This window comes from Triplophysa rosa, linkage group LG6 (assembly GCF_024868665.1).
Source record: "Triplophysa rosa linkage group LG6, Trosa_1v2, whole genome shotgun sequence".
Classification (NCBI taxonomy): domain Eukaryota; kingdom Metazoa; phylum Chordata; class Actinopteri; order Cypriniformes; family Nemacheilidae; genus Triplophysa; species Triplophysa rosa.
The window spans coordinates 3,419,524-3,442,377 of NC_079895.1; the positions used below are offsets into that span (position 1 = coordinate 3,419,524).

The 22,854-nt window shown below is 38.6% G+C and overlaps 3 protein-coding genes across 3 annotated transcripts; 2 read left to right on the plus strand and 1 right to left on the minus strand.

Moving 5' to 3' along the window:
• The first annotated feature begins 390 nt into the window (after positions 1-390).
• Positions 391-6,016, plus strand: gjc4b (gap junction protein gamma 4b). The gene is made up of 3 exons (XM_057336607.1): positions 391-586; positions 3,277-4,423; positions 4,585-6,016. Exons 2-3 carry the CDS (start codon positions 3,307-3,309, stop codon positions 4,596-4,598), a joined length of 1,131 nt encoding a protein of 376 aa, XP_057192590.1. The 5' UTR covers positions 391-586; positions 3,277-3,306; the 3' UTR covers positions 4,599-6,016.
• A 1,421-nt stretch (positions 6,017-7,437) lies between these two features.
• On the plus strand, positions 7,438-18,247 carry LOC130555946 (lactase/phlorizin hydrolase-like). Its single transcript, XM_057336514.1, has 17 exons — positions 7,438-8,014; positions 8,599-8,669; positions 8,763-8,843; positions 8,941-9,040; positions 9,125-9,209; positions 10,436-11,102; positions 11,185-11,830; positions 12,051-13,595; positions 13,666-13,934; positions 14,030-14,320; positions 14,503-14,701; positions 14,965-15,167; positions 15,246-15,352; positions 15,426-15,557; positions 15,669-15,892; positions 15,978-16,226; positions 16,299-18,247. Exons 1-17 carry the CDS (start codon positions 7,438-7,440, stop codon positions 16,514-16,516), a joined length of 5,664 nt encoding a protein of 1,887 aa, XP_057192497.1. The 3' UTR covers positions 16,517-18,247.
• A 148-nt stretch (positions 18,248-18,395) lies between these two features.
• Positions 18,396-21,899, minus strand: LOC130555945 (myosin light chain 3, skeletal muscle isoform-like). The gene is made up of 7 exons (XM_057336513.1): positions 21,634-21,899; positions 20,406-20,433; positions 20,171-20,320; positions 19,658-19,831; positions 19,496-19,573; positions 19,367-19,406; positions 18,396-19,119 (listed from the first exon to the last, which is right to left on the minus strand). The coding sequence occupies exons 1-6, from the start codon at positions 21,841-21,843 to the stop codon at positions 19,378-19,380; spliced, it is 669 nt and encodes a 222-aa protein (XP_057192496.1). The 5' UTR covers positions 21,844-21,899; the 3' UTR covers positions 18,396-19,119; positions 19,367-19,377.
• Positions 21,900-22,854: the final 955 nt, after the last annotated feature.

Here is a 22,854-nt window from a genome sequence, read left to right on the forward strand (position 1 = left end):
CACGTAAATTGCTTATTGTGTTAGGCGGTCCTGTTTACTATTTACTATTTAACTATTTACAGCTACTTCGTGTTTGAATTGTGGCCGATCAAAGCTAGTTCACTGAATGATTATTTAACATTTGGTCTCTGCAGTCTTGGCTTTTTGGTTAAATCCTTGTCCAGACTGAGACATATCATTTTATTTGGTTTAATTCATAGTAGCCAATTCAGTTTACATGAGAAAAAGCATTAAGGTAATAAAAACAAACTAGATCGTTAAGGTAATACAAATAAAAGAAAACAGCGCAAAAAACGACCACATTAGAAAAACCAAACTTAGGTCAGGTTTCAGCCCAAAGGGGTTGGGGTTGGAGGCTTGGAGCTGCGCAGACATAGGCGGGAGGAGCTCTCTTTGTCCTCATGCTATGAACCTCGAGTCCGACAGAGACAGCGTGCGTGGAGGAAGGGGGATATAGGTACTCAAACGAATGGGTTAATAAGAATGTGGTTTCATCGTCAAGATTACTGAGGGATGTGGTGAATTTTACAAGCTTGTACACACTCAGGACGTACTTGTGGAAAAGTGTGGAGATCGATTCAACGAGGTATGTTTTCCCCCGCCGAAACGGACCGCCAGTGCTCGGCTTTTTAGTGGCATTTCGTTTACCCAAATGTCTTTAGGCTACAAAATAGCAACTTCATACTTCATTTGTCGCTTGTTTGTAATTTACACGAGTATTTTCTGTTAAATCTCAACGCTAGAGCTGGTAGAGAAGTGGTTTAGTTTAACGTTAATCGTTTTGTATGTTGATATCGTGTGTTGCGTCAGTCAGAGAACAATATCGTGTAACGCTAAATGTTAAGAGATATCAGACATTTCTTTACGTTTCTTGGCACTTTCTGTGTGAAAACGCCTCTTATGGTCGGTATTAAGTCGTTACCCTGTTCTTCTGCGAGCGGTTTAAGGAAAAGCCAGCGTGCTGTTTGGGATGTTGGTTCTTTTTTCTTTGGCTAGGCAGTGGCACCATTCACTTCACATCAGGTAACGTTAAATGCGCGCGTCTTCATCGAGAGTGATTTGCGCTTCAGGAGACGTTGGTAAAACGAATGTTTGGTGGTCAAATCATTGATGCGTTATAAGGAATATTTAGTTTTTTTAATATAATAATTTCCTGTTTTATTGGTTGGGGGTATATTTTTAGCATAAAGTTACATTTGTTTTTAGGACTTCTTTGCATCAACCCTGGTCTGACCAAGACAAACGACAGAGCATGTGTTTTTTAAACTTTGGTTATTTACACATACATTTTTACGAAGAGTTGTTTAATTAAAGCGTAGTCGACCTCTTATACGATATAAAACCAAAAATGACCTTGTGGCCATCGTAACGTTGATAAAATATTTCGTGACGTTTTTTACGTTTCCAGATGGTGCCCTCAGCGGCACATACCGGCTGATTACAGGCCTGCATCTCTCAATATTCTGGGTGAAATATTTCCCTCACTTTTCTGAAGTCAGAACTTTTTTGTAAAAGTTTGCATTTTACCACAATAATGTAGTTGATGGATCTTTGATTTTTTTATAGATTTGTTTTATTAACGTTGGAAACCTAGAAGTTGACAAAACACGCAACAGGAAATTGAGCTGCCCTTTTAACGCAGATTTTTTGGGGGGCCTCCCCCACTTCCGCAGAGTTTAGGCGTCTGGATTGGAACATTAACTTCTTTCTCAGACGTCTCCACAAAGCCACGTTGTTCTGGGAAGTTAATACCTGACTTGGGTAATGGTTTCTCAGCGTGGTGTTGCTTGACTTGCAGAGGGGGTCAGAGCTAGGAGGTGCTGAGGATCAAGGGTCTTTCAGTCATTTAATTCTCTGTGACTTTCCATAAGGGAAAGACTTTTCCCAGCTAAGATACATATTTAATGCTAGGCTAAATGCATCTGTATAGTAAAACCAACCAATATCATTCTTGAGGCTTGCACACTAAGGCATTGTACACCATTTAAGTAGATCCATTTTACAAAAAAGCCCTTGTCCATTTATCATAAATGGCTGGAAAGGGTACAGGAGTTCATGGCTCAAGAATTATGAGAACGATCTTGTATGATGTGTCAGGTCAGGGTCATGACTGGAGACTTGTTAGACCTGGGTTATGTGTAATTTGAGGGCCAACTGGGCACCAGCTGTGGAATGTTGCAATGACAACCGCCAAATTGTGCTGCTGGCTACAAACGGATATGTTCCCTTTGTACCGAGTACAAATTACAGTGATTTGACACCTCTCGTGCGACTGTCTCCAATAAACCCTTGGACTGATGTTGTGACCATTGGCAGCACATTACTACCAGTTGCTTTAGGACTTTATTAAAACTTCAGTTTGGACAACATTGAGAGTTTGTTTTTGCAGATGTTTTTCTCAGTTCACGCATCAGCCTCAGTGGAAAAATCAAGTCACAACTGTGCCCGAAGCGCCTGTTGTTTACTTTGTGGAGCTGGTGGTGATTCAGCAGTTATTAGTAGTTGATTGGACCTCGGGATGACCCCCATCTTCTTCCAACTCACGTTAAGTTGTGACTGAACCATTTTAGTTGCCCAGCTTAAATTTATTGTCAAAATGATACCTTGACTAGTTCTGCCAAGGATATGTGAGGGGGCATTTGGTCAACATTTAATTTCTTGTCTTTCTGTCTTTGCTGAAGCCCGAGAAGATCTGAAGGTTTTAATAAGTAGGTGCTACACCACAAGGGTCAGGGATCATCATGGTGGTAAATACCTCATTCGTATAAGGCATTTTTAACTTGGCCATCTTAACTAGCCATTTTTGCGGGGCGATGATGGTCTTGCTTAATTTGTACTTTTTCAGCTTTTTTCATCAAATCCACTTTAGGGTCTTTTGGTCTTATTTGTATTTGATATTTAAATATAAGCTTAGGTTGAAAGTGAGACGAATTTAAGCAGTTTTTCCATATGAATTAAGTTCTGTTAGTTGTCTTGGTTTCTGCAGATTGGGAATGGGAATAAAGAAAAAGAAATTGCATAACACTGCCATCTAGTGTTTCATGGTTGATTCAGCATCTAACTATTGATGATCATTGTCAAAATTATTTAGCTGGCAATATGAAATTCATCCACACAATTAGTTTTAATGTAATTTTATTTGATAATTAAGTTTTTAGACGACTGTGTTGTTTGTATTGGACCTGATCTACATTTTGAAGGAAAAACATTTGGCATGTAAAATATTACATTTTCATTGATTGCTAATTGCTGTTCTCTTCTCTTGTTCTCTTGTAGCACTAAGGCAGCGGTCCTTCTAGAAACATCATGAGTTGGAGCTTTTTAACACGACTTTTGGATGAAATATCCAACCACTCCACCTTCATGGGCAAGATCTGGCTCACCTTATTCATTGTCTTCCGCATCGTGTTGACTGTTGTGGGGGGAGAATCGATATACTACGATGAACAGAGCAAATTTGTCTGCAACACGCAGCAACCTGGTTGTGAGAACGTCTGCTATGACGCGTTTGCTCCCCTCTCTCACGTCCGATTCTGGGTTTTTCAGATCATCTTAATCGCAACCCCCACGATTATGTATCTGGGCTTCGCAATGCACAAGATCGCCCGCATGAACGATGACGAATACAAAATGCGCAACAGAAAGTGCATGCCCATGGTTAAGCGAGGGGCCAACCGCGAATATGAAGAGGCAGAGGACGATGGCGTAGAAGACCCCATGATGTCTGAGGAGATCTTGCTGGAGGACAAAAAAGAGCCAGAGAAGCACTCCCCTAAACACGACGGGCGCCGCAGGATAAAACGAGACGGGCTCATGAAAGTGTACGTTCTGCAGCTCTTTTCAAGGATTATTTTCGAGGTGGGCTTCCTTTTCGGTCAGTACGTTTTGTACGGTTTTGAGGTCGCGCCTTCGTACGTGTGCACGCGTAGCCCATGCCCGCACACGGTGGACTGCTTTGTGTCACGTCCCACTGAGAAAACCATCTTCTTGATGATCATGTATGCCGTGAGTGCCCTCTGTTTGTTGCTCACGCTCCTGGAGATCCTTCATTTGGGCATCAGCGGAATCCGTGACGTTTTCCGGCGGCGGGCGCGCCCCCACAGCATGGCTCGCCCAAGCGGTGCCGTTTGTACACGGATGCCCTCAGCCCCACCCGGGTACCACACTGCCCTAAAAAAGGGAATGAAACCGGAGTATAATTTGGCCGACTCGGGACGAGAGTCTTTTGGTGACGAGACGTCGTCGAGAGAGATCGATAGGCTGCGTAGACACCTGAAACTGGCCCAGCAGCATCTGGATCTGGCCTATCAGAACGGAGAGAGCAGTCCATCACGCAGCAGCAGTCCAGAGTCAAACGGCACCGCCGTCGAGCAGAACAGACTCAACTTCGCTCAGGAGAAGAAAGGAAGCACCGGTGATAAAGGTAAGATGTGATTTAAAATCAGACATGCGGTTTTCTCAGACAGCCCTTTTTGTTTTTGTTTTGTAAGAGAAATGAAAACGATTACAGTTGTAGTTCAGTGGTTATAGTGAAGCCAGTGGCATACTTGAAATGTTTTAATTCTGTCTTGTTTTTTCTCGTAGGGATCCGTGCTTGAGTGAGAGACCATCATCTTGCTTTACCGTGCAGCTAAGCACCCAAACCGTGGTTGGCATTTCTCATCTGGGAAAGTGGACCGTCTTAGTGTGTGTGTTTTTTGTATTTTTCATTTGGCTACTTAAAGTGCGTGAAGCAACCTAAGACTGATGACTGAGAACATGTGTACAGACTGGTGAATAAATGAAAACACGCCGGGCAGTATTATGGCAAGAAAACGCCAAGTTACCATCTCACCAGCCAGTAATACTTGACACTAGCCAGTCTGCCTAATACTCCAAAGTGCCCAAAACTAGTTAGGAAGATGTTACGCTTTAAGAACTCCTCATTCACTAGGCGGCTGTGCAATGTCTCTGTTTTTCTCTCTCTCTCTTTTTTTTTGTTGTTGTAGGAAATCAGTGGTTCTTCCATTTGTTTACCACTCTTCTTAGGAAGTACCAAGGGTTGCATCTCAAATGCCTTAAAACTGGAGTTTACATGTTATCTTTGCCATTCCAAAACGAGACGGATGAGCCAGTGTTCAACGACATCAGAAGTTTAGTTCGTGTGTTTAGAACAGTTCTGTGTTTGAGTAGTGGAGCACAGTTAGTTTGTGTATGTTTGTAAACGGGACCGGGCTGCTGTATTTAACAGGACAGGATGTGTTGGTCTGATTTAAAGCTGTGGAGTTGCTCAGTTGTGATTTTTGTGTCACGTCTGGGACCTTGAAGTCATTTCTTAATGCCTGTTGTCCAAATGAACAAAATGGAAACCTGGAAAATGCTTGAATACTTGTGAAATCGTAATTATTGTCATACAAAGAGGCTTTTGATGTTTTATTTGCTTATTGCGCAAGTTAGTTGTATATGAGAAGTATTTTGGTAAATATGCCACTCTATTTTTAAGAGGCTTCTCTGTAAACTATGATAGCGTCAGTCTTATGTTACAATTTTTTTCCTTTTCTGAGGGTTAAAGCTATTTTTTGGAGAATGTCTTTCAAGGCATTTTTTGTGTTATCATACAGTTGACAGCACTAGTGAAATGTTTCACTTCATTTACAACATTTCATGTATTTGGTTTTTAGTGTCTGTTTCTTTTCGGGTTATTAATACAGATTTCTGTTTGCATCTGTGTTCATGTTTTGCCTCTATGCAAATGCAAATATTTTGTTGGTCCAAATGCAGTTTTGCTTGTAACGGCAATAAGATCACAGAACTGAAAGCTATAGAGCGTTTTATACATGAAGTAAGAGCAATTTATCTTCTTGGATCAATTATGTAAGCACGTCTCTATTGGCCAGGTTTTCTACTTCTATAAATGTGTCAGCATCATCTCATTTTTTTGTATTTCCTAATGATGTTTTGTATTTTCTAATGATGTTTTGTACTTTTTTGTAAAATGGTATTTTGTGATATGCTAAAATAAACATTTTGAACTAAAGTTTGATTTTGTTGTTTTGTATGTAGAGTACACAGTATAATGGACACAGCTTGTAGTTTGATGTTGGCCATGCCTGTACGTACCAGTATGTGGATGCTTTGCGTTTATAAGCACTATTTTTAATTGATCAATAGTCATTGCTATACAACAGTTCTTTCTGGTTCTCAAATCTGATTGGCTGAAAGCTATGAGATATTCCAACACTACAATCTACAAACGTGTGCCATCAAACTGTTGCATAAATGCATTATTGCTCTCATAGTTGTGTAATAGTGCTCTTACGTCAGAGGCTGTGATATAAGGGCGCTATCACTACTACTACGAGAGCGATATTTCATTAATATGTCCATTTCATAAGTCTGGTTAAAGAAACAGTTTAACAAAAAGTTGGTCTTCAATATTTTTATTGTATTTCCAAATGCTGAAAATCACTTAATAGGTCATTATGTCCTTGTAGAGCAAAGTACTTCAGTGTTAAATTATTGTTATCTTCCGTGCTTAATTTCTAGGCAGGCAGACAAACTAGAAATGGAGTGCATGCATAATTGTTTTGTAAGTGTGACTTGCTTTACAGAAGGCTAAATACAATTTAAACAAACAAGATGGTCAAATATTTGTTCTAAAAGATGACTTCAAACTAAATGTTATTTTTCCCGGTGAGAAAGTTAAGAGACAACTCTACTTTTGCCCTTAATGAACATTTCTACATTTTGAGTTTTACCAATTCAAGTCTGGTGCCGGTCAAATTCCAACCAAAACCTTGGGAGTGGAAAAAGTCACCCATCAGCAATGTGAAAGTCACACATGAATGAGAGAATGCCAAGACACATGGAAGATAATGTTTCTATAATACACATGTAGGCCTACAAACGTTGTGTTTATCTTATTTGTGCGTTTTAGTACTATTTTCTTTTGCACCGGTTAGGGGAGGGGCTTCAGTAATGCTTTTTCGAATAATCAGACGTTTTTGTAAATTCACACTGTAAAAATTCATACAAATACGCTACCACGAAAAGTATTTAGTAATTCTTGTGAGATCTAGTTGGTATAGGCCTAGTTCACAAATTAAAACAAAAAAATATATTTTGTAAAAAACTTTGAAATATTAAAAATAATTTTGTCTTCTTTTTTTTTTTTCTGCGGCTGTATGTATGTTTACGCATTAGAAGGTAATGTTCACTGTGTTTTGATGCTTTTTTTTAATGCACTTTGTAACGGCATGGTTTTATAAGCAGTATAACCTCACAGTTATCTGAGTTCAGGGTCTATGTACTAAAAATTAATTGACTGTCATAAACTTGCTTATTGGATTAAAGATCAATTTCATGACAGTAGCACTGATACATGTATTTTATAGATTATCATCTGTGGCTTTAAAGAGCTATGAAAACGCTCCCTCAGTTTAATGCTGCCCTGTCACGATGAAGCACATACGGGGCTTGTTTTCTCTTGCTCTCTCGGCTGTGTTGTGGTGTTACAGTAATGCAGAACAACAAGAGTTCATGTTACTTGCAGGTCCTTTAACCACCGACCTCGAGGACGACTTGGGAGCTTCAGTGTTTGACTGCAGGAGTGTAGTGCCATTGCAATCCAGAGAATACTTCCAGCATCTCCAGAGCAGAGGGGTGAACCACTTTAAAGTTCCCCTCTCCTGGTCTCACGTTCTTCCAACAGGTGACCCCAACCAGCCTCATGAAGACACTGTGGCGTGCTACAAGACGCTCGTGAAGCAACTGACTGAATCGGGCATCAAACCTCTGCTGGTCCTCCACCGCTCCACGGTTCCTGAATGTTACCGAAGCAGATATGGAGGCTGGGAGAATCCATTATTGGTGCAGATGTTTGATCAATATGTGGGATTTGCATTCGACACGTTTAAAGACCTGGTGGACACGTTTATCACCTTCAGTCACCTGCATGAACTTCATGATGAAGAACTTCGAAATGCTCTCCAGGCCCATGCAAACATATACAAACTTTATCATCACAAGTTCAAAGGTAACATTCGTGATATATGTTTAATCTGAGAACAGACTTTCTAGAAGGCATTGCAACATTCAAATAGAAATAATTTGCAAAAAGGAACTTTAGTTAGTTTTACAGTTTCAGGGTTAGTAAAAAACTGAAAGTTAAAGCATAGATTGAGACCGGGGCTATAAGGACTATATGTCATGAACTTTAAAGGGATAGTTCACTTAAAAATAAAAATGTTGCCAGAATTTTTTTCACCCTGATGTTGTTCAAAACCTGTTTATGATTCCTTTTATCTGTGGAACGCAAAATGAAAGTCAATGGGGCCAAAGGCTTCAATATATTTTTCTTTTTGTGTTCTGCAGAAGAAATAAAGGCACAGGTTTGAAATTACATTTTTTTGTCGGTTACATTGATGTTTCATAAATCGTGTGCTTTGTAATTATTTTAAAGTTCCTTTTTCCTCAAAAGTCATTGATATTTGCATTATGGACACACCCAATATGTGACACCATGTCCCGCTATTGTCTCCTCTGTTTTTTTATAAGAAAACATTACAATGTTTAATAATAGTGTCATTTCTTGGTTTGCATCTCATCTTTGATTTTTAGGGATTCATTTGTCACTCGGGATCAGAGCCGATGATGTTGCCTCCATTTATCAACTTGGGTCAAAAAACATGGTAACGGTTAAGGGCAGGTCATCTTAGATATTGCTGATGAACAGATAATATTATATATGCATGTATCACATATTTATGTTATCTCTTTTACAGGTCTATATGGATTTTATCTCAGTGCATATGCCGTACAACTGCAAATTGCAAAGTCTGGCCAAGAAGTTACAGGCGTTGCAGGTGGGTGATTTATGAGGATTATAAAACCATTTGCACAATGTACTATATGTATAACCTGCGACATTTTGTAATGCACAAAAACGGACTCTTGTTTCAGACTGCTAGTGGTCAGCTCTCCATTCTTATGTATGAGTTGATCATCAAGGACTGCGATGAATATGAAAATAATTTCCAGCCTCTTATCAGTGTTCTTGGAGGTAAACGTTTAAAGAAAGACTAAGATGTTATTGATCAAAAAATTAAATATGAAATGTTAACCTGGTTGTTGTTATTGATTACAGTTTTACAGAACAAAGATCTTCACATCAGGGGCTGTGACATCACATACCTTTTTGGAAATTTAGATAAAGAACAAATACTCAAAAGGTATAAAGCTTACACAAATATATACATGCATACATACAGTAGCCTAACGTTGTAATTGGGTTATTTTTATAAATTCAATTCTTATTGTGTGTTGTGGATATGTAAACATCAGTTATGTAAAATAGCTTATTTCTGGCAGTGCTAATAAAAGAGCAAATGCATTTTTATATTTCTATTTAATTTTTCAAACTATTACCATTTGACAGACATATTTAAGGTTCCTACAAAATAATGTAGTATACTGTAGCATTGTAAAATTCCTTCCTCATATAAATATTAAAGTTACTGTAGCATGTACTATAGAAAACTTTAGGGATATTCCTGCACTCTAAAATTTTTTACTGTGATTTTACGTGAAAAAATGTATACTGAAAATATTGAGTACATTTTAAAGCTGTGAAATATACTCTTTAAATTGCATAAATGTAAGTACATCTGAGTAACTCAAATATTTCTATTAGAATTCACCAAAAATATTAAGTGTTTATTCAAAATCTAATATGTTAATTTAATACTTATTTTTTGTATTAAATAAACTTAAATAATACATGTAAATTTTAGAGAAATTACCTGTTTCATTTTTTATACATGTTTTTATGTGTCCCACTTAAAAAGTCAATTAAATTATTTTTTAAGAATTTATTAGGTTAATGAAACGGTTTATTTTTGTGATATTTACTAAGCCCACAGAGTTATTTTTTAGAGTGTAGATACTATAGTGTTTGAAACCTTACCATAGTAAATATTAAAGTTACTGTAGCATGTACTATAGTAAACTGTAGTAAAATTCCTAGATACTATAGATTTGTAAGCCTTACCGTAGTACATATTAAAGTTACTGTAGCATTTACTATAGTAAACTGTTGCAAAATTCCAAGATATTATGGCAAATATTAAAGTACACTGTAGCATTTATTATAGTAAACTTTAGTAAAATTTCTAGATATTATAGTGTTTTAACCCTTGCCATAGTAAATATTAAAGTTTACTGTGGCATTTACTATACTAAACTGTAGTGAAATTCCTAGATAAGTCGGTTTGAAATCAATTCAAGTTTCTTGTAAAGTCAGTTTTTAAGTTCAGTTTTTTACAGTGGGCAGTATTTTTCCATGACTCCAATTGTATCTTTGACTAGATATACACATACATGTGTATATGGACAATTCTTTTTAAAAATACACTTTCAAAAAAGTTTCTGTAGTCAGCTTGTCTATTTTGTCATTAAGTGTGCAGAATGAGGATGAAAAATCAGTTTCTTCATACCAGAAGGTGTGGGAGAAGTTTAAAACTCAAAGTGAAGCGGAGCGAGATCAGTTCCTCAATGGCTCATTCCCTGCTGGTTTTCAGTGGTCTGTCTCCAGTGAGAGTTTCAAAGTAGAGGGCGGCTGGTCTGAACATGGGAAGGGTGAGAGCATATGGGATCGGTTTAGCCATGAAGGTCACGTGTTTGGCAACCAGACCGCCGATTTGGCCTGTGACAGCTATCACAAGGTGGACTATGATGTGTATCTGCTTCGGGGTATGCAGTCCCCTAATTACCAGTTCTCAATATCCTGGGCTCGCATTTTCCCTAATGGACGCATGGAAAGTTTGGTCGAAAAAGGGGCATGGTATTATGACAATATGATTAACAAGCTTTTACAATCGGGCATTGAACCAACCGTTACCCTATATCATTGGGATCTTCCTCAAGCTCTGCAGGAACAGGGAGGCTGGACCAAGGAAACCATCGTGGAAGCTTTCAAAGAATTTGCAGACTTTTGTTTCTCTCGATATGGAGACAGAGTGAAAACATGGAATACATTTGGCAGCCCTTGGGTTGTGAGTAACTTGGGGTATGGAACAGGAGAACATCCTCCGAGTATCAAAGACCCAGTAATGGCTTCTTACCAGGTGTGTCTTTCAGTCTGATAATGTGCAACGTAATATGCTATTGTCTAGATTTTTAAAAGTCTTTGTTTTGTTTCATGTACAGGTTACACACAATATTCTGAAATCTCATGCTGAAGCCTGGCACACCTATAATGATAAATACAGAAAAATGCAGAATGGAAAAGTTGGCATCGCGCTTAACTCCGAATGGACGGAGCCAAAAAATCCTGCAAGTTCACAGGATAGTATAGCAGCCGAGCGCTATCTAAACTTCATGCTGGGCTGGTTTGCTCACCCTATATTTGTAAATGGAGACTATTCAGCAGTTCTTAAAGATAAAATTAATAATAAAAACACTTTGTGTGGCAAAGAACTAGCAAGACTCCCTGTTTTTACTGAAGCGGAGATGAAAAGAATCCAAGGCACAGCCGATTTCTTTGGGCTTAACCACTACAGTACCCGACTGATAAGTGAGGTGTTAAGTAGTTGTGATCCTGGACTTAATAATGTGGGGGACTTCCAGGTAGATGTTGACCCCACCTGGCCCAACACGTCTTCTGATCACATCCATTCTGTTCCCTGGGGGCTACGCCGTTTGTTGAACTACATCTCTGTAGAGTACACATCCATCAGAAAGGTGCCCATCTACATCACAGGGAATGGCATGCCCACAGAGTACAGCGGTGATGTGTTCGACGACACCCAGCGTGTTGACTTCCTCAAAGCTTACATTAATGAGGCAATGAAAGGTAATTATCATAAAGGAGAACTGACCAACATTTAAAGATTAGATGATATATTAAAGGGATAGTTCACCTGAAAAGTTTTGTTGAACAAAATCTTAATAAAGAGTAAGTGACTCCAAACCATCCAACTGTAATGCATCTTATAGGTATAACTTAAGTCGTAGATCAGTGCTAAAATTCTGCAAAAAATCAGACTCACCAATTTCTTTTTTTATTTCAAAAGCTGTGCAGATAGATGAAGTGAACGTCCAAAGGTTCACAGTGCAGTCCCTAATGGATGGATTTGAGGGACCTCAGGGCTACAGTCAACGGTTTGGCTTGCTCTACGTGAACTTTGAAGATCCTGACAGGCCGAGAACTCCCAAATCATCAGCATATTACTACTCAAAGCTGATTGAGAGAAATGGATTTTCAGAAACTCCGGCGCAAATCTATAGCAATGAAATGGAGAGCTCAAGGCTTCCCGCTCTGCAACCATCTAAAGTTCCTTCAACATCCAAAGTTGTTTGGGAAAAATTCTCACCCCAGACAAAGTTTGAGAGACAACTCTATCACTATGGATCATTTCCGGAAGACTTCCATTGGGGCGTGTCCTCTTCAGCCTATCAGATTGAAGGCGGCTGGAATGCAGATGGAAAGGGAGCCAGCGTGTGGGACACGTTTACTCATAAACCTGGTAGTATCCCAAACAATGACAATGGCGACGTGGCTTGTGACAGTTATAATAAAATAGACGAGGATCTATACATGTTAAAAGCTTTAAAAATTAAGAACTATAGATTTTCTATTTCATGGTCTCGAATCTTTCCCAACGGTTATAAATCTTCTCTTAATCAGAAGGCCGTGGATTACTACAACAGGCTTATAGATGGCCTCGTAGCGAATAATATCCAACCCATGGTCACTCTTTACAACTGGGATCTACCGCAAGCTTTACAAGACATCAACGGCTGGGAAAACCCCACTATGATTAACATTTTCAGTGAGTATTGTGACTACTGCTATGCAACGTTTGGGGACAGGGTGAAGTTTTGGATCACGTTAAATGAACCCCACACAACTGCATGGTCGGGAAACGGACTGGGCCTGATTCCACCCAACATCAAGCATCCCGGAGATGCTCCGTACAGGGTTGCACACAACCTTCTAAAAGCTCATGCGAAAGCGTATCACACCTATGACGATAAATACAGAGCGACTCAAAAAGGGCTGGTGTCCATTAGTCTGAATGCCGAATGGGTGGAACCTCAAGATGTCACCATCCACCGAGAGGTGGACGCTGCTGATCGAGCCCTCCAATTCCAGTTGGGCTGGTTCGCACATCCCATCTTTAAGAACGGCGACTATCCCGATGCCATGAAGTGGCAGGTTAGCAACAAGAGCGAACTCCAAGGCTCGAAAGACTCTCGCTTGCCTACTTTTACAGATGACGATAAAGCCTACATCCAAGGCACAGCTGACGTATTCTGTATTAATACCTACACGACCAAAGTCGTACGTCATGCGACGATCAGCCTGTCTCCTGCGAGTTATCAGAAAGATCAGGATGTTATTAAGGAAGAGGCAGATGGCGCTGCAGATACGGCTGTTAAAGAGCAGAAAGCTGTTGCTTGGGGGCTCAGGAGACTTCTGAACTGGATAAAGGAGGAATATGGAGATCCTGAGGTTTATATCACGGAAAATGGTGTGTCCACTAGCACTCGGGTTACGACCGATGACACCGATAGAGTATTCTTCTTGAAGACATACATTAATGAAGCTCTCAAAGGTATGCTTGACAATATTTGTAATTCCGTGAACTGCTGAATTGAACACGTTTACATGAGTTGTTTTTTTAGCACACAACCTGGATGGAGTGCGTCTTAAGGGATACGTCGCTAGCCCTCTGATGGACTCTTTTGAGTGGTTGAATGGCTACAATGTCGGCTATGGACTTCACTACGTGGACTTCAAGCACCCAAGTCGACCGAGAACTCCAAAACGCTCGGCTCACCTCTACTTTGATATCATGAGAAATAATGGCTTTCCAATGCCAGAGGAGGAGAGAATCACATATGGACATTTCCAAGATGGGTTTGTCTGGAGCACAGCGACAGCGGCTTATCAGGTGAATTCAAAATCCATTACAACAAATAAATGTTTAATAAATGTTGTTTGGTTTTTGTGAATCTGTAAGTCTGTTTTTATGCTATAACATTACAGATAGAGGGAGCCTGGAGAGCGGACGGGAAAGGTCTCAGCATCTGGGACAAATTCGCACATACTCCATTAAAGATCTCAAAAGATGAAAATGGTGACATCGCATGTGACAGCTACAAAAAGATTGATGAAGATGTCAACAATCTCAAAATGCTGAAAGTCAACCACTATAGATTCTCTATTTCATGGCCCAGGATTCTTCCTGATGGAACAAACAGTCAAATTAATGAAGCTGGACTCAACTATTATCATAGACTGGTGGATGCACTTTTGGCAGCCAATATCAAACCACAGGTATGATAGAACTGAAATGAATAAAATAGTTTTTTACAAAATTATATCCTAACAAAATTATATACGTTTTTAGGGCTGAAAAGCTACAATCTTATCAAATCATTAAATTAATACATTTAATTAGTTATTGTGTAGTTATTTTGACCCATTTTTGACATGTATTAATGGTTTTCAATTGGCAGGCGACTCTGTACCATTGGGATCTACCACAAGCCCTTCAGGATGTTGGAGGCTGGGAGAATGAAACTGTTGTTAGTAGATTCAGGGACTATGCTGATGTTGTATTTAACAGTCTGGGAGACAAAGTACAGTTCTGGATCACTATAAATGAACCCTACAACGTTGCGATGATTGGACATGGTTACGGAACTGCAGCACCAGGTATGATGAAAAACAAAGGGGAAATTCATGCATCACCTTCATGTCATTCCAAATCTGTATTACCAACAGCATTGACCCCCATAAACTTCTACTGTATTAAACAAAAAAAGTATGTGTTTCACAAACAAAGACAGTAAATGATGAAATACATTTCAAATTTTGGATGAACTGTCTTTGATGAACTGAATGATGCATGTACATAAATATCTTAAATATAAAAATGTGCAACAGAAATGAGACAGATGTTTGTGACGTCCGTCCAGGCATAAGTTTCAGACCGGGCACAGCACCTTATATTGTAGCGCACAACCTCCTGAAGGCTCACGCGGAGGCCTGGCACCTCTATGATGAGAAGTACCGTGCAAAACAAAGAGGCATTGTTGGCATCACTATAAACTCTGATTGGGCTGAACCAAGAAACCCGTACAAACAGGAAGATGCGGATGCTGCCATTCGCGTCATTCAGGTACACTTCTCAGTTTAGTCACTTCTCAATCTGTGAATTTTTACGTAACCACATGCTTTCATTAACATATCACGACAGTTCCAGATTGGCTGGTTTGCTCATCCAGTTTTTAATGGAGATTATAGTGATTTAATGAAGAATAGAATTCGAGAGAGAAGCTTAGCAGCTGGTTTACCTAAATCAAGGTAATGCAAATATTAAATTGCAGTTTGCTGCCCTCAATACTTATAAAATGCTGAAACATGTTATATCCAACAGGCTTCCAGAATTTACACCAGAGGAAATAACGCGAATTAAGGGCACTCATGATTATTTTGGATTCAACCACTACACCACAGTTATGGCCTATAATGTGGACTACAAGGACCTTCAACACTATGATGCAGACAGGTGAGATTTAACACTTCTTGTGCACTTTTGCATTTCATGATGTTTCTCATTTGTAAATCACTTTGGATGAAAGATTCCATTAAATGACTTTTAAATGTAAATCTACACCAGAGGGGCAGGAACTGTTACGGATCGCACATGGCTGGATTCTGGGTCCTTCTGGTTGAAAGTTACCCCTCCAGGATTCCGAAAGATTTTGAATTTCATAAAGAAGGAATATGGAGACCCTCCCATATACATTACCGAGAATGGAGTGTCAGAAAGAGGTCCCATGAATCTGAATGATGTTCACCGCATCCACTACTATGAAAACTACATCAATCAGGCGCTGAAAGGTACAGAAATGTATTGGATTTTTTACGTTTATTGTATTGCATTGCATTGCATTTTTTGGTTTATTTGAAACATTTTGTCTTTCAGCATATCTGCTGGATGGAGTGGACATCCGTGGCTATGCGGCCTGGTCCCTGATGGACAACCTGGAATGGGCTACGGGCTTTGATGAAAAATTTGGCCTTTTCTATGTAAATCGATCAGATCCCAATTTAACACGAATTCCTAAAAAATCTGTCTGGCGCTATGCTACACTTGTCAACTGCAATGGCTTCGTAAACCCAACGGAAGGTCCTCATGCATGTGAGGTTCTTGAACCTGAAGATGGCAACACAGGTACTGTCTGTCTGTCTTTATATCTGTCTGTCTATATGTCTGCCGTCTCTCTAATCGACTCTTCTTCTACAGGTACGACGACTCCACCTCCTCCTGTCGGGGGGCTGTCAGTGAATTTCTTGGGTTTGGACGTACCGGGTCCTGATGCTGAAGTGGCTCTCAATGCTCTCTTTAGTCTCACTATTATTGGTGCGGTCGCTGTTGTGCTCTTAGTGTTTGGACTTGTCAAGGCAGCCAAGAAAGCAAAACGCCCTAAAGGGGAGGACATTTCTCTTGAGAGACAATTCTGAATGTGAAGTATGGCATAATCAATAATCACCAAACACATTTTCTATTCTTATTTGTACATATTATGTTCGGGTGATTTATAAACCTGTGCAAATCGAAGCAAACATGAAACCGTGGTGTGCACGTAAAATGTTTATTTTTCATTGCAGTTGGTTTCACCAGTTTGAATCAGTGATACAAAGTGACACCATAACATTAAACAATATGATATATATATATATTATTTAACATCAGTATATTATATTTGTTTGTCTATAAATTTTACTACGATAAAACTCTATTTCGTTTCTGTTAGATTAATTTAAAAAAATGTTGCGCATATAAAAGTTCTCTGTGTATGCTGATTTGAACAAATATCAAAATATTAAAGTAATTTAATTTAAGTGTTTTGCTACCTGATCAAACAGACATCAAGAGTCTTGGCTGATGTTATGTCATTGTATCTGTTAAGCACATGCATAAGGACAGACAAATGAAATGTTATTGTAGAATGTTTTAAAATGACAGATCACATGTTATCACTGTAATGGGATAAGAAAGCTTTCCATCAGTACTGCAATAATATCATAAGACACGGTGGCCTTGCCTTAAGTAAATTCGCTCCTTATCTTAACAATGACAATTTACTGTCAATTATTACCCTTGTTAGACATGCTCTTGGTATAGGTTTAGGTTTATATCTTATATAGCACATTTCTACTGCCATTAGGACAGCCCAAAGTGCTGTACAATACATACAATAACCATAAAACAAAAAAGAACACAAAGTTCACCACACAACCTAAAACAGAATAAAATAAAAACATTACTAATATCATATCCTCTTAATCAGGCTCAAATGCCAATCTAAGGAAATGCTTTGTCACAGCAGATTTATAGGCAGGTAAAGAGGGGGCGGATCGAATGGCTGGCGGAAGGTTGTTCCATAATCGTGGATCGTGACTGATGTCAGTTATTTAAGAATATTAGTTTAAACATACACGGTATGATAACAGAGATAATAAACGGAGAAAATAAAAAGATTTGATTGTGTTTATGCGGTTATGAAAATGCTGAGCACAGATTGATATAATCAATACAGATTGTCTCCAGACACAGAGTTCACTGAAGGTTTAAACCTACATGATGAATAATTTCTTTTTTATAAGTGTAAAAGAGGCGGATAAAAGAACTGCGCTTTTAGTTTTATTGTGTTGACTTGTTTAAAAATCGACATACCAAACCTTAGTGGAAAAATCAAGTCACAGCCCTGCGTGGAGAGTCTTTTGTTTATGTGATGAATCTGGTTTGGTTGGATCTGAGGATGACCCCATCCTCTCCTGATTCTTAGAAAGTACCCTAGCACATTTAATTGATGGTCTGTTTTGTATTAGCTGCACACATATTCAATTATAACTTGGAGGAGTTTGGTTGTCTTTTTATCTTTGCTATATGTGACCCTGGATCACAAAACCAGTCTTAAGTAGCACGGGAACATTTTTAGTAAAGACAAAAATACATTGTGTGGGTCAAAATTATCGATTTTTCTTTTATGACAAAAATCATTAGGATATTAAGTAAAGATCATGTTCCATGAAGATATTTTGTAAATTTCCTAGCTTAAATATATCAAAACTTTATTTTTGTGAGTGGACGGTCTGCCATAGTGCCCCTGATTAACAACTTCAAAGGCAATTTTCTCAATATTTTGATTTTTTTGCGCTCTCAGATTCCAGAGTTTTAAACGGTTGTATCTCAGCCAGATATTGTCCTATTCTAACAACTCATATATCTATAGAAAGTCTATTTATTCAGCTTTCAGATTATGTGAAAAATTGACCCATAAGACTGGTTTTGTTGTCCAGGGTCACATATGTTTTAATAAGAAGGTACTACACAACCGGGGTCAGGTGGTAAATACCCAAGGATTTGTCTCTGTTTGATATATCCATTTCTATTTGCCATTTCTATAGAAGCTTCTTTTAGTTTGAAAGGGGTTGTGAAATTTAACACATGGGGAAAGTCTTTTTTGGGGAGACAAATATTGGGTCTCTATACTGAAACACTGAAAGTGTTATGCACATTTTCCAACATATTTTGTCAGACAGTCTGTTTTATTTTTAAGACTGCTAAAGTTCTGTTTGCTGTGAAGTGAATTTGAACCAGTGATTTTAAATCGGGGATTAAACTGACTGTAAATGCCTTGAGGCGTCAGACACTTAATCCACATTGGTGGAATTAACACATCTCATAGTGTTGTTCTTTTTGATGAATACAATTCTTGACTACCGCACAATATCCTTAAAGCCCCCCGAGAGAAGTCCAAACACGTGCAGTATAGGGTCCGGGTGCATCATGTGTCTGATGAAAATTCTTGGCATTCTGGGATTAAAGCAAACTCAGAACAGTAGAGAAGTCAAGCCAAAATGAAATACGTTGACAGCTGTGTTGATTCTGTCCTGGGTCAGACTAAGGTTTACTGTATATCGTGTGGTCCACACTAATGCCTAATGCTCACAAACAGTTCGATGGAGAAGAGATTTATTTTAATTACATAGTTTTTTACACAATCGTTAATTTCTTGACAGCAAATTTTGATCTTCAAGATACAGTGACCCTCCGTTACCTGGCAACACAGAAAATATCCAAAATAATAAAAAAAATTGTAGGAAGACTATGAAAAATAAAAATCTATTCTTGTTGAAAATGTGTTATGCTACTTTTTTTACAATTAAAAACAAAATTAAAACGTTGTGCAATTATTGAACTTTTAACATATACAGTACGTAAAATATCAAGGTTAGAATAAATATTTCATGTTCTGGCTGTAGGCAGACGAAAAGTTTGTCAACTCCAGATTTAGGTAAACTTACCAGAAGAAAGCTCATCCAGTCATGACGTGTTTTATAAAATCTTATAAAGAGAGAATATCAAGATGAACTTTAGTGAGAAACTTGAGTCATAGTAAAAGAGCATCTTGAGGAATTTCAGTCTGTTCTTACCCTCATAATTAACACAGCCGTTTGTGTCCTCTTGTCCAGCCATGAGCCGGTCCACCTCACCTTCGGTCAATCTCTCACCTAAAACGAAGCACAAAGGGAAAATCTATTTTGGGAAAGAATGCAGAATTTGGCACGTTTTGACTCTCTAATCCGATTCCATACCCAGTGCAGAAAGCACATGGCGTAGTTCAGCCCCCATGACTGTTCCATTGCCTTCTTTGTCGAAGACTCGAAGGCCCTCTACAAACTCTTGAAATGTGCCGCTCTTTATTGATTTTGTAACTTGTTGGTACATGGGCAGAAAAGTCTCAAAGTCGATCATTTTGGACTCCATCTCTATAGAATTCAAACAAAAGAAAGTTACAAACTAGAACAGAATAAGCGTGATTCATTGCTTTAGATTGCATGACAGTCAGGGAGATAAAACATTGTTTTCGTGTCCAACACTGTTGTGTTAGGATGTCCTAATACATTCCTGTGGTCACAATGGCACTTTGACAAATATCTGACATTTGTAACAACCAACACGGCACTAATCTCAGTGACAAATGCCAGTTAAGTCATTTACTGCTGAGGGCTCCCGACAAAACAATGCTGGAGTCATTTTTATACAGGGCATGAAATGAACCCTGTCCCGAGAAATCGTGCAGCTGTTTGTTTCCATTGTGAACCCACCTTCGGGCTTCGGTCTCCCCAGAGCATGCAGTATTTCAGCATTGGTTGGGTTCTGACCCAAAGCTCTCATCACATCCCCACATTGAGCTAATGTAATCTTCATCCCCCCTAAAGTAGTTCTGGCAAACAGCAGGAAAGCTTCTTTGAATTCTGCAATATATAAGATCAGATCCTTTTTAATCAAAGAAATCCATCAATTGATCACTTGATGGAGTTTATTAAATCAGTTTCTTACCTTCAAGTTGTTCAGGAGAGAGATTACCCTGAAACACAGAACAAAAGATATCAAAACATAGATTTGATACATGTTTATGTTTGATAGTTATATTGAACCTGTTGACTTCCATTGTATGGGTAAAAAAACACAGAGACATTTACTAAAAATATCTTCATTTTTGTTCCATCGAAGAAAGACTCATATACAGGTTTTGAATGACATGGAGGTGAATCAATGATGACTTAATTTTTATTCCTGGTTGAACTCTCCCTTTAATTTTATACTGCACTGTAAACCCGAATGTTCAAAGAAATTAAACAGTTTAAGTAGTGTAAACTTAATTTTATATAAAAAAATTCCTAACTTAAATGTTTTGAGTTCCTGTAACTAATTCTTACTTTTGAGTTAGTTTAACTTAATTTCAACAAGTTAAATCAAGATGATTTGTTGAGAATGAAATTCAGTTCCCAGCATGCTTTGCGTGAGACTGCATTAGGAAAGTAAATTTTGAAATGAAGTGTTATTTTATGAGTTTTTAGAAAGGAAAAAGCCTTGTTAATGATGAATGTTCAATTATCTTGGATATTTAGAAGAGTTTGTTGTATTTTTGACTTTTGGGGTTACCATCATTCAGAAGAGTGGTGCTTATGCTTAGGTTGTGGGAGGTGCAATAGCAGTCGCGCGTGTGTGTGTGTGCGTGTGCGTGTGAGCGTGTGCGTGTGCGTGTGCGTGCGTGTTGCATCACTCTCTGTGAGGCTGTTTGTTAATTGTTGATGCAGCTGAACTGTTTAGGTTGTCTTAAGACCTTTCATTTATTTAGCTGTAAATAAAAAAAGTTACTTTGCTAAATGTTCAAAATTAAAAGGAGTCAACAACAGTACAACAAACTCAAAACTGACTAGTTTTGCTTACTTAAAATTGGGAACATCATAACTCCAAAAATTTGATGTAACTGATTACCTAAAATTTTTTGAGTTTTCCCAACTTATTCGGGTTTACAGTGTGCTCAAGTATTTTTATTTTGGATTTATTAGTGTATAATATAAACTTTTTACTTAATGCTTCATGAATATAATCTCTTATCATTGATGCTAAAAGGTATCACCCAAGAGCTTGACAATATGAAAGCATTTACGTTAGTCTGATCTAGCTCATTTTACTTTTTTGTAGTTACTGAATATCAATTTAAGGTGACTAAAGTAGAGTATAGGGTCGAATAAGTACCGCAACAGTTTCACAGACTTACTACAATGGCAGGGTCATATTTGAAATTTGGGTCTTCAGCTGGTTCTTGGGCTGCTGTCGCTGAGGTGGGTCCAGGTGTAGCCTTTTCAGGAGCTTTTAAAGTTGGAGTTTCTGGCGCTGGTGTCGCTGGTTCTGCCGCTCCAGGAGCTGATATTTCTTTGGCATCTGAGACTGACTTTCCTTTGCTGGGCACTGACTTTGGAGGAGCCATGCTGTTGTTTTCTGGTGAACAGTCAAAAAGTAAATCTTATTCGGATGGGTGACTGATGTTTGATGCTGGTAATAGATGTCAAAAGGCTATACACGAATCCTTATATTTGTTGCACCTCCCCCCCAATATTACTCACAGTTCTAAAACTGGAAAGAATGCTGTGGGTCCTTTCACAGGACACAAATCCCCCCACATTCATCTGGTCATGCCTTCTTTTGTCTAATCTGAGCTCCATCATCCATTTTCATCTTCAATGGGTTGATATATTGTATACTTAAGCATGGGTAAAAAATGTAGATATATTATGCTATATGCAATGTGATCAGGTAGATAATATTTCAAATACATATTTAAGCATCTGCAAGTTTAAAAAAAGAGCTTGTGGAAAGAAAATGCACAAGCTCCATCAAGTGGATGGTTTTGATGAATCCTTTCAGTTCACGATTGCATAGCCAGTACATGTAACGGTAAACACATTTTTCTTGAATGCTGGAATAGATCTTCAAAATCGAACTCTGAGCTAACCCCATCATCAGGACTACAAAATTAAATAAAAAGGGGGTATAAAGTTATAGAATAAAGAAGTTTGCATGGAGAGGGATACCAGACACTGTGTTAAATATAGATAATACTCCACTCCACATAATAATTGCAGAAAACAGTAAATAAATAGCTTATCATACAAGTTTAAAATAGGCACGGGTGGAGCCGAACTAGGTAAGAACAGAGGTCAGAGCCAGCTACAGATGGGCGGGACTTAAGCCGCAAGTGGGCTGTACAAAAATCCAGAGGATTTTGATTGGTTTATTTTAATGTTGTGTGTTGTAGTATTGGTTCATAATCCACAGTTTACATTTGGCAGATGCTTTTATCCAAAGCGATTTACATTGCATTGTATTGTACATTTGATTCTGACTATGTGCAATCCCCTGGGATCGAACCCATCACCTTGGCATTGCTAGTGCCATGCTCTTACCACTAAGCCACAGGAAATCTGTGAGCGACACAGTT

Excerpts from the sequence above, each read along its gene's own strand:
- gjc4b (XM_057336607.1), top strand. The coding sequence starts at position 3,307 with ATGAGTTGGAGCTTTTTAACACGACTTTTGGATGAAATATCCAACCAC.
- LOC130555946 (XM_057336514.1), top strand. The coding sequence starts at position 7,438 with ATGAAGCACATACGGGGCTTGTTTTCTCTTGCTCTCTCGGCTGTGTTG. Across the intron at positions 8,844-8,940 it reads AGAAGTTACAGGCGTTGCAG|ACTGCTAGTGGTCAGCTCTC; the intron begins GTGGGTGATTTA and ends CTCTTGTTTCAG. Across the intron at positions 16,227-16,298 it reads ACCTGAAGATGGCAACACAG|GTACGACGACTCCACCTCCT; the intron begins GTACTGTCTGTC and ends CTTCTTCTACAG.
- LOC130555945 (XM_057336513.1), bottom strand. The coding sequence starts at position 21,843 with ATGGCTCCTCCAAAGTCAGTGCCCAGCAAAGGAAAGTCAGTCTCAGAT. Across the intron at positions 20,434-21,633 it reads AATATGACCCTGCCATTGTA|GGTAATCTCTCTCCTGAACA; the intron begins GTAAGTCTGTGA and ends TCTGTGTTTCAG. Across the intron at positions 20,321-20,405 it reads CTCTCCTGAACAACTTGAAG|AATTCAAAGAAGCTTTCCTG; the intron begins GTAAGAAACTGA and ends TATATATTGCAG.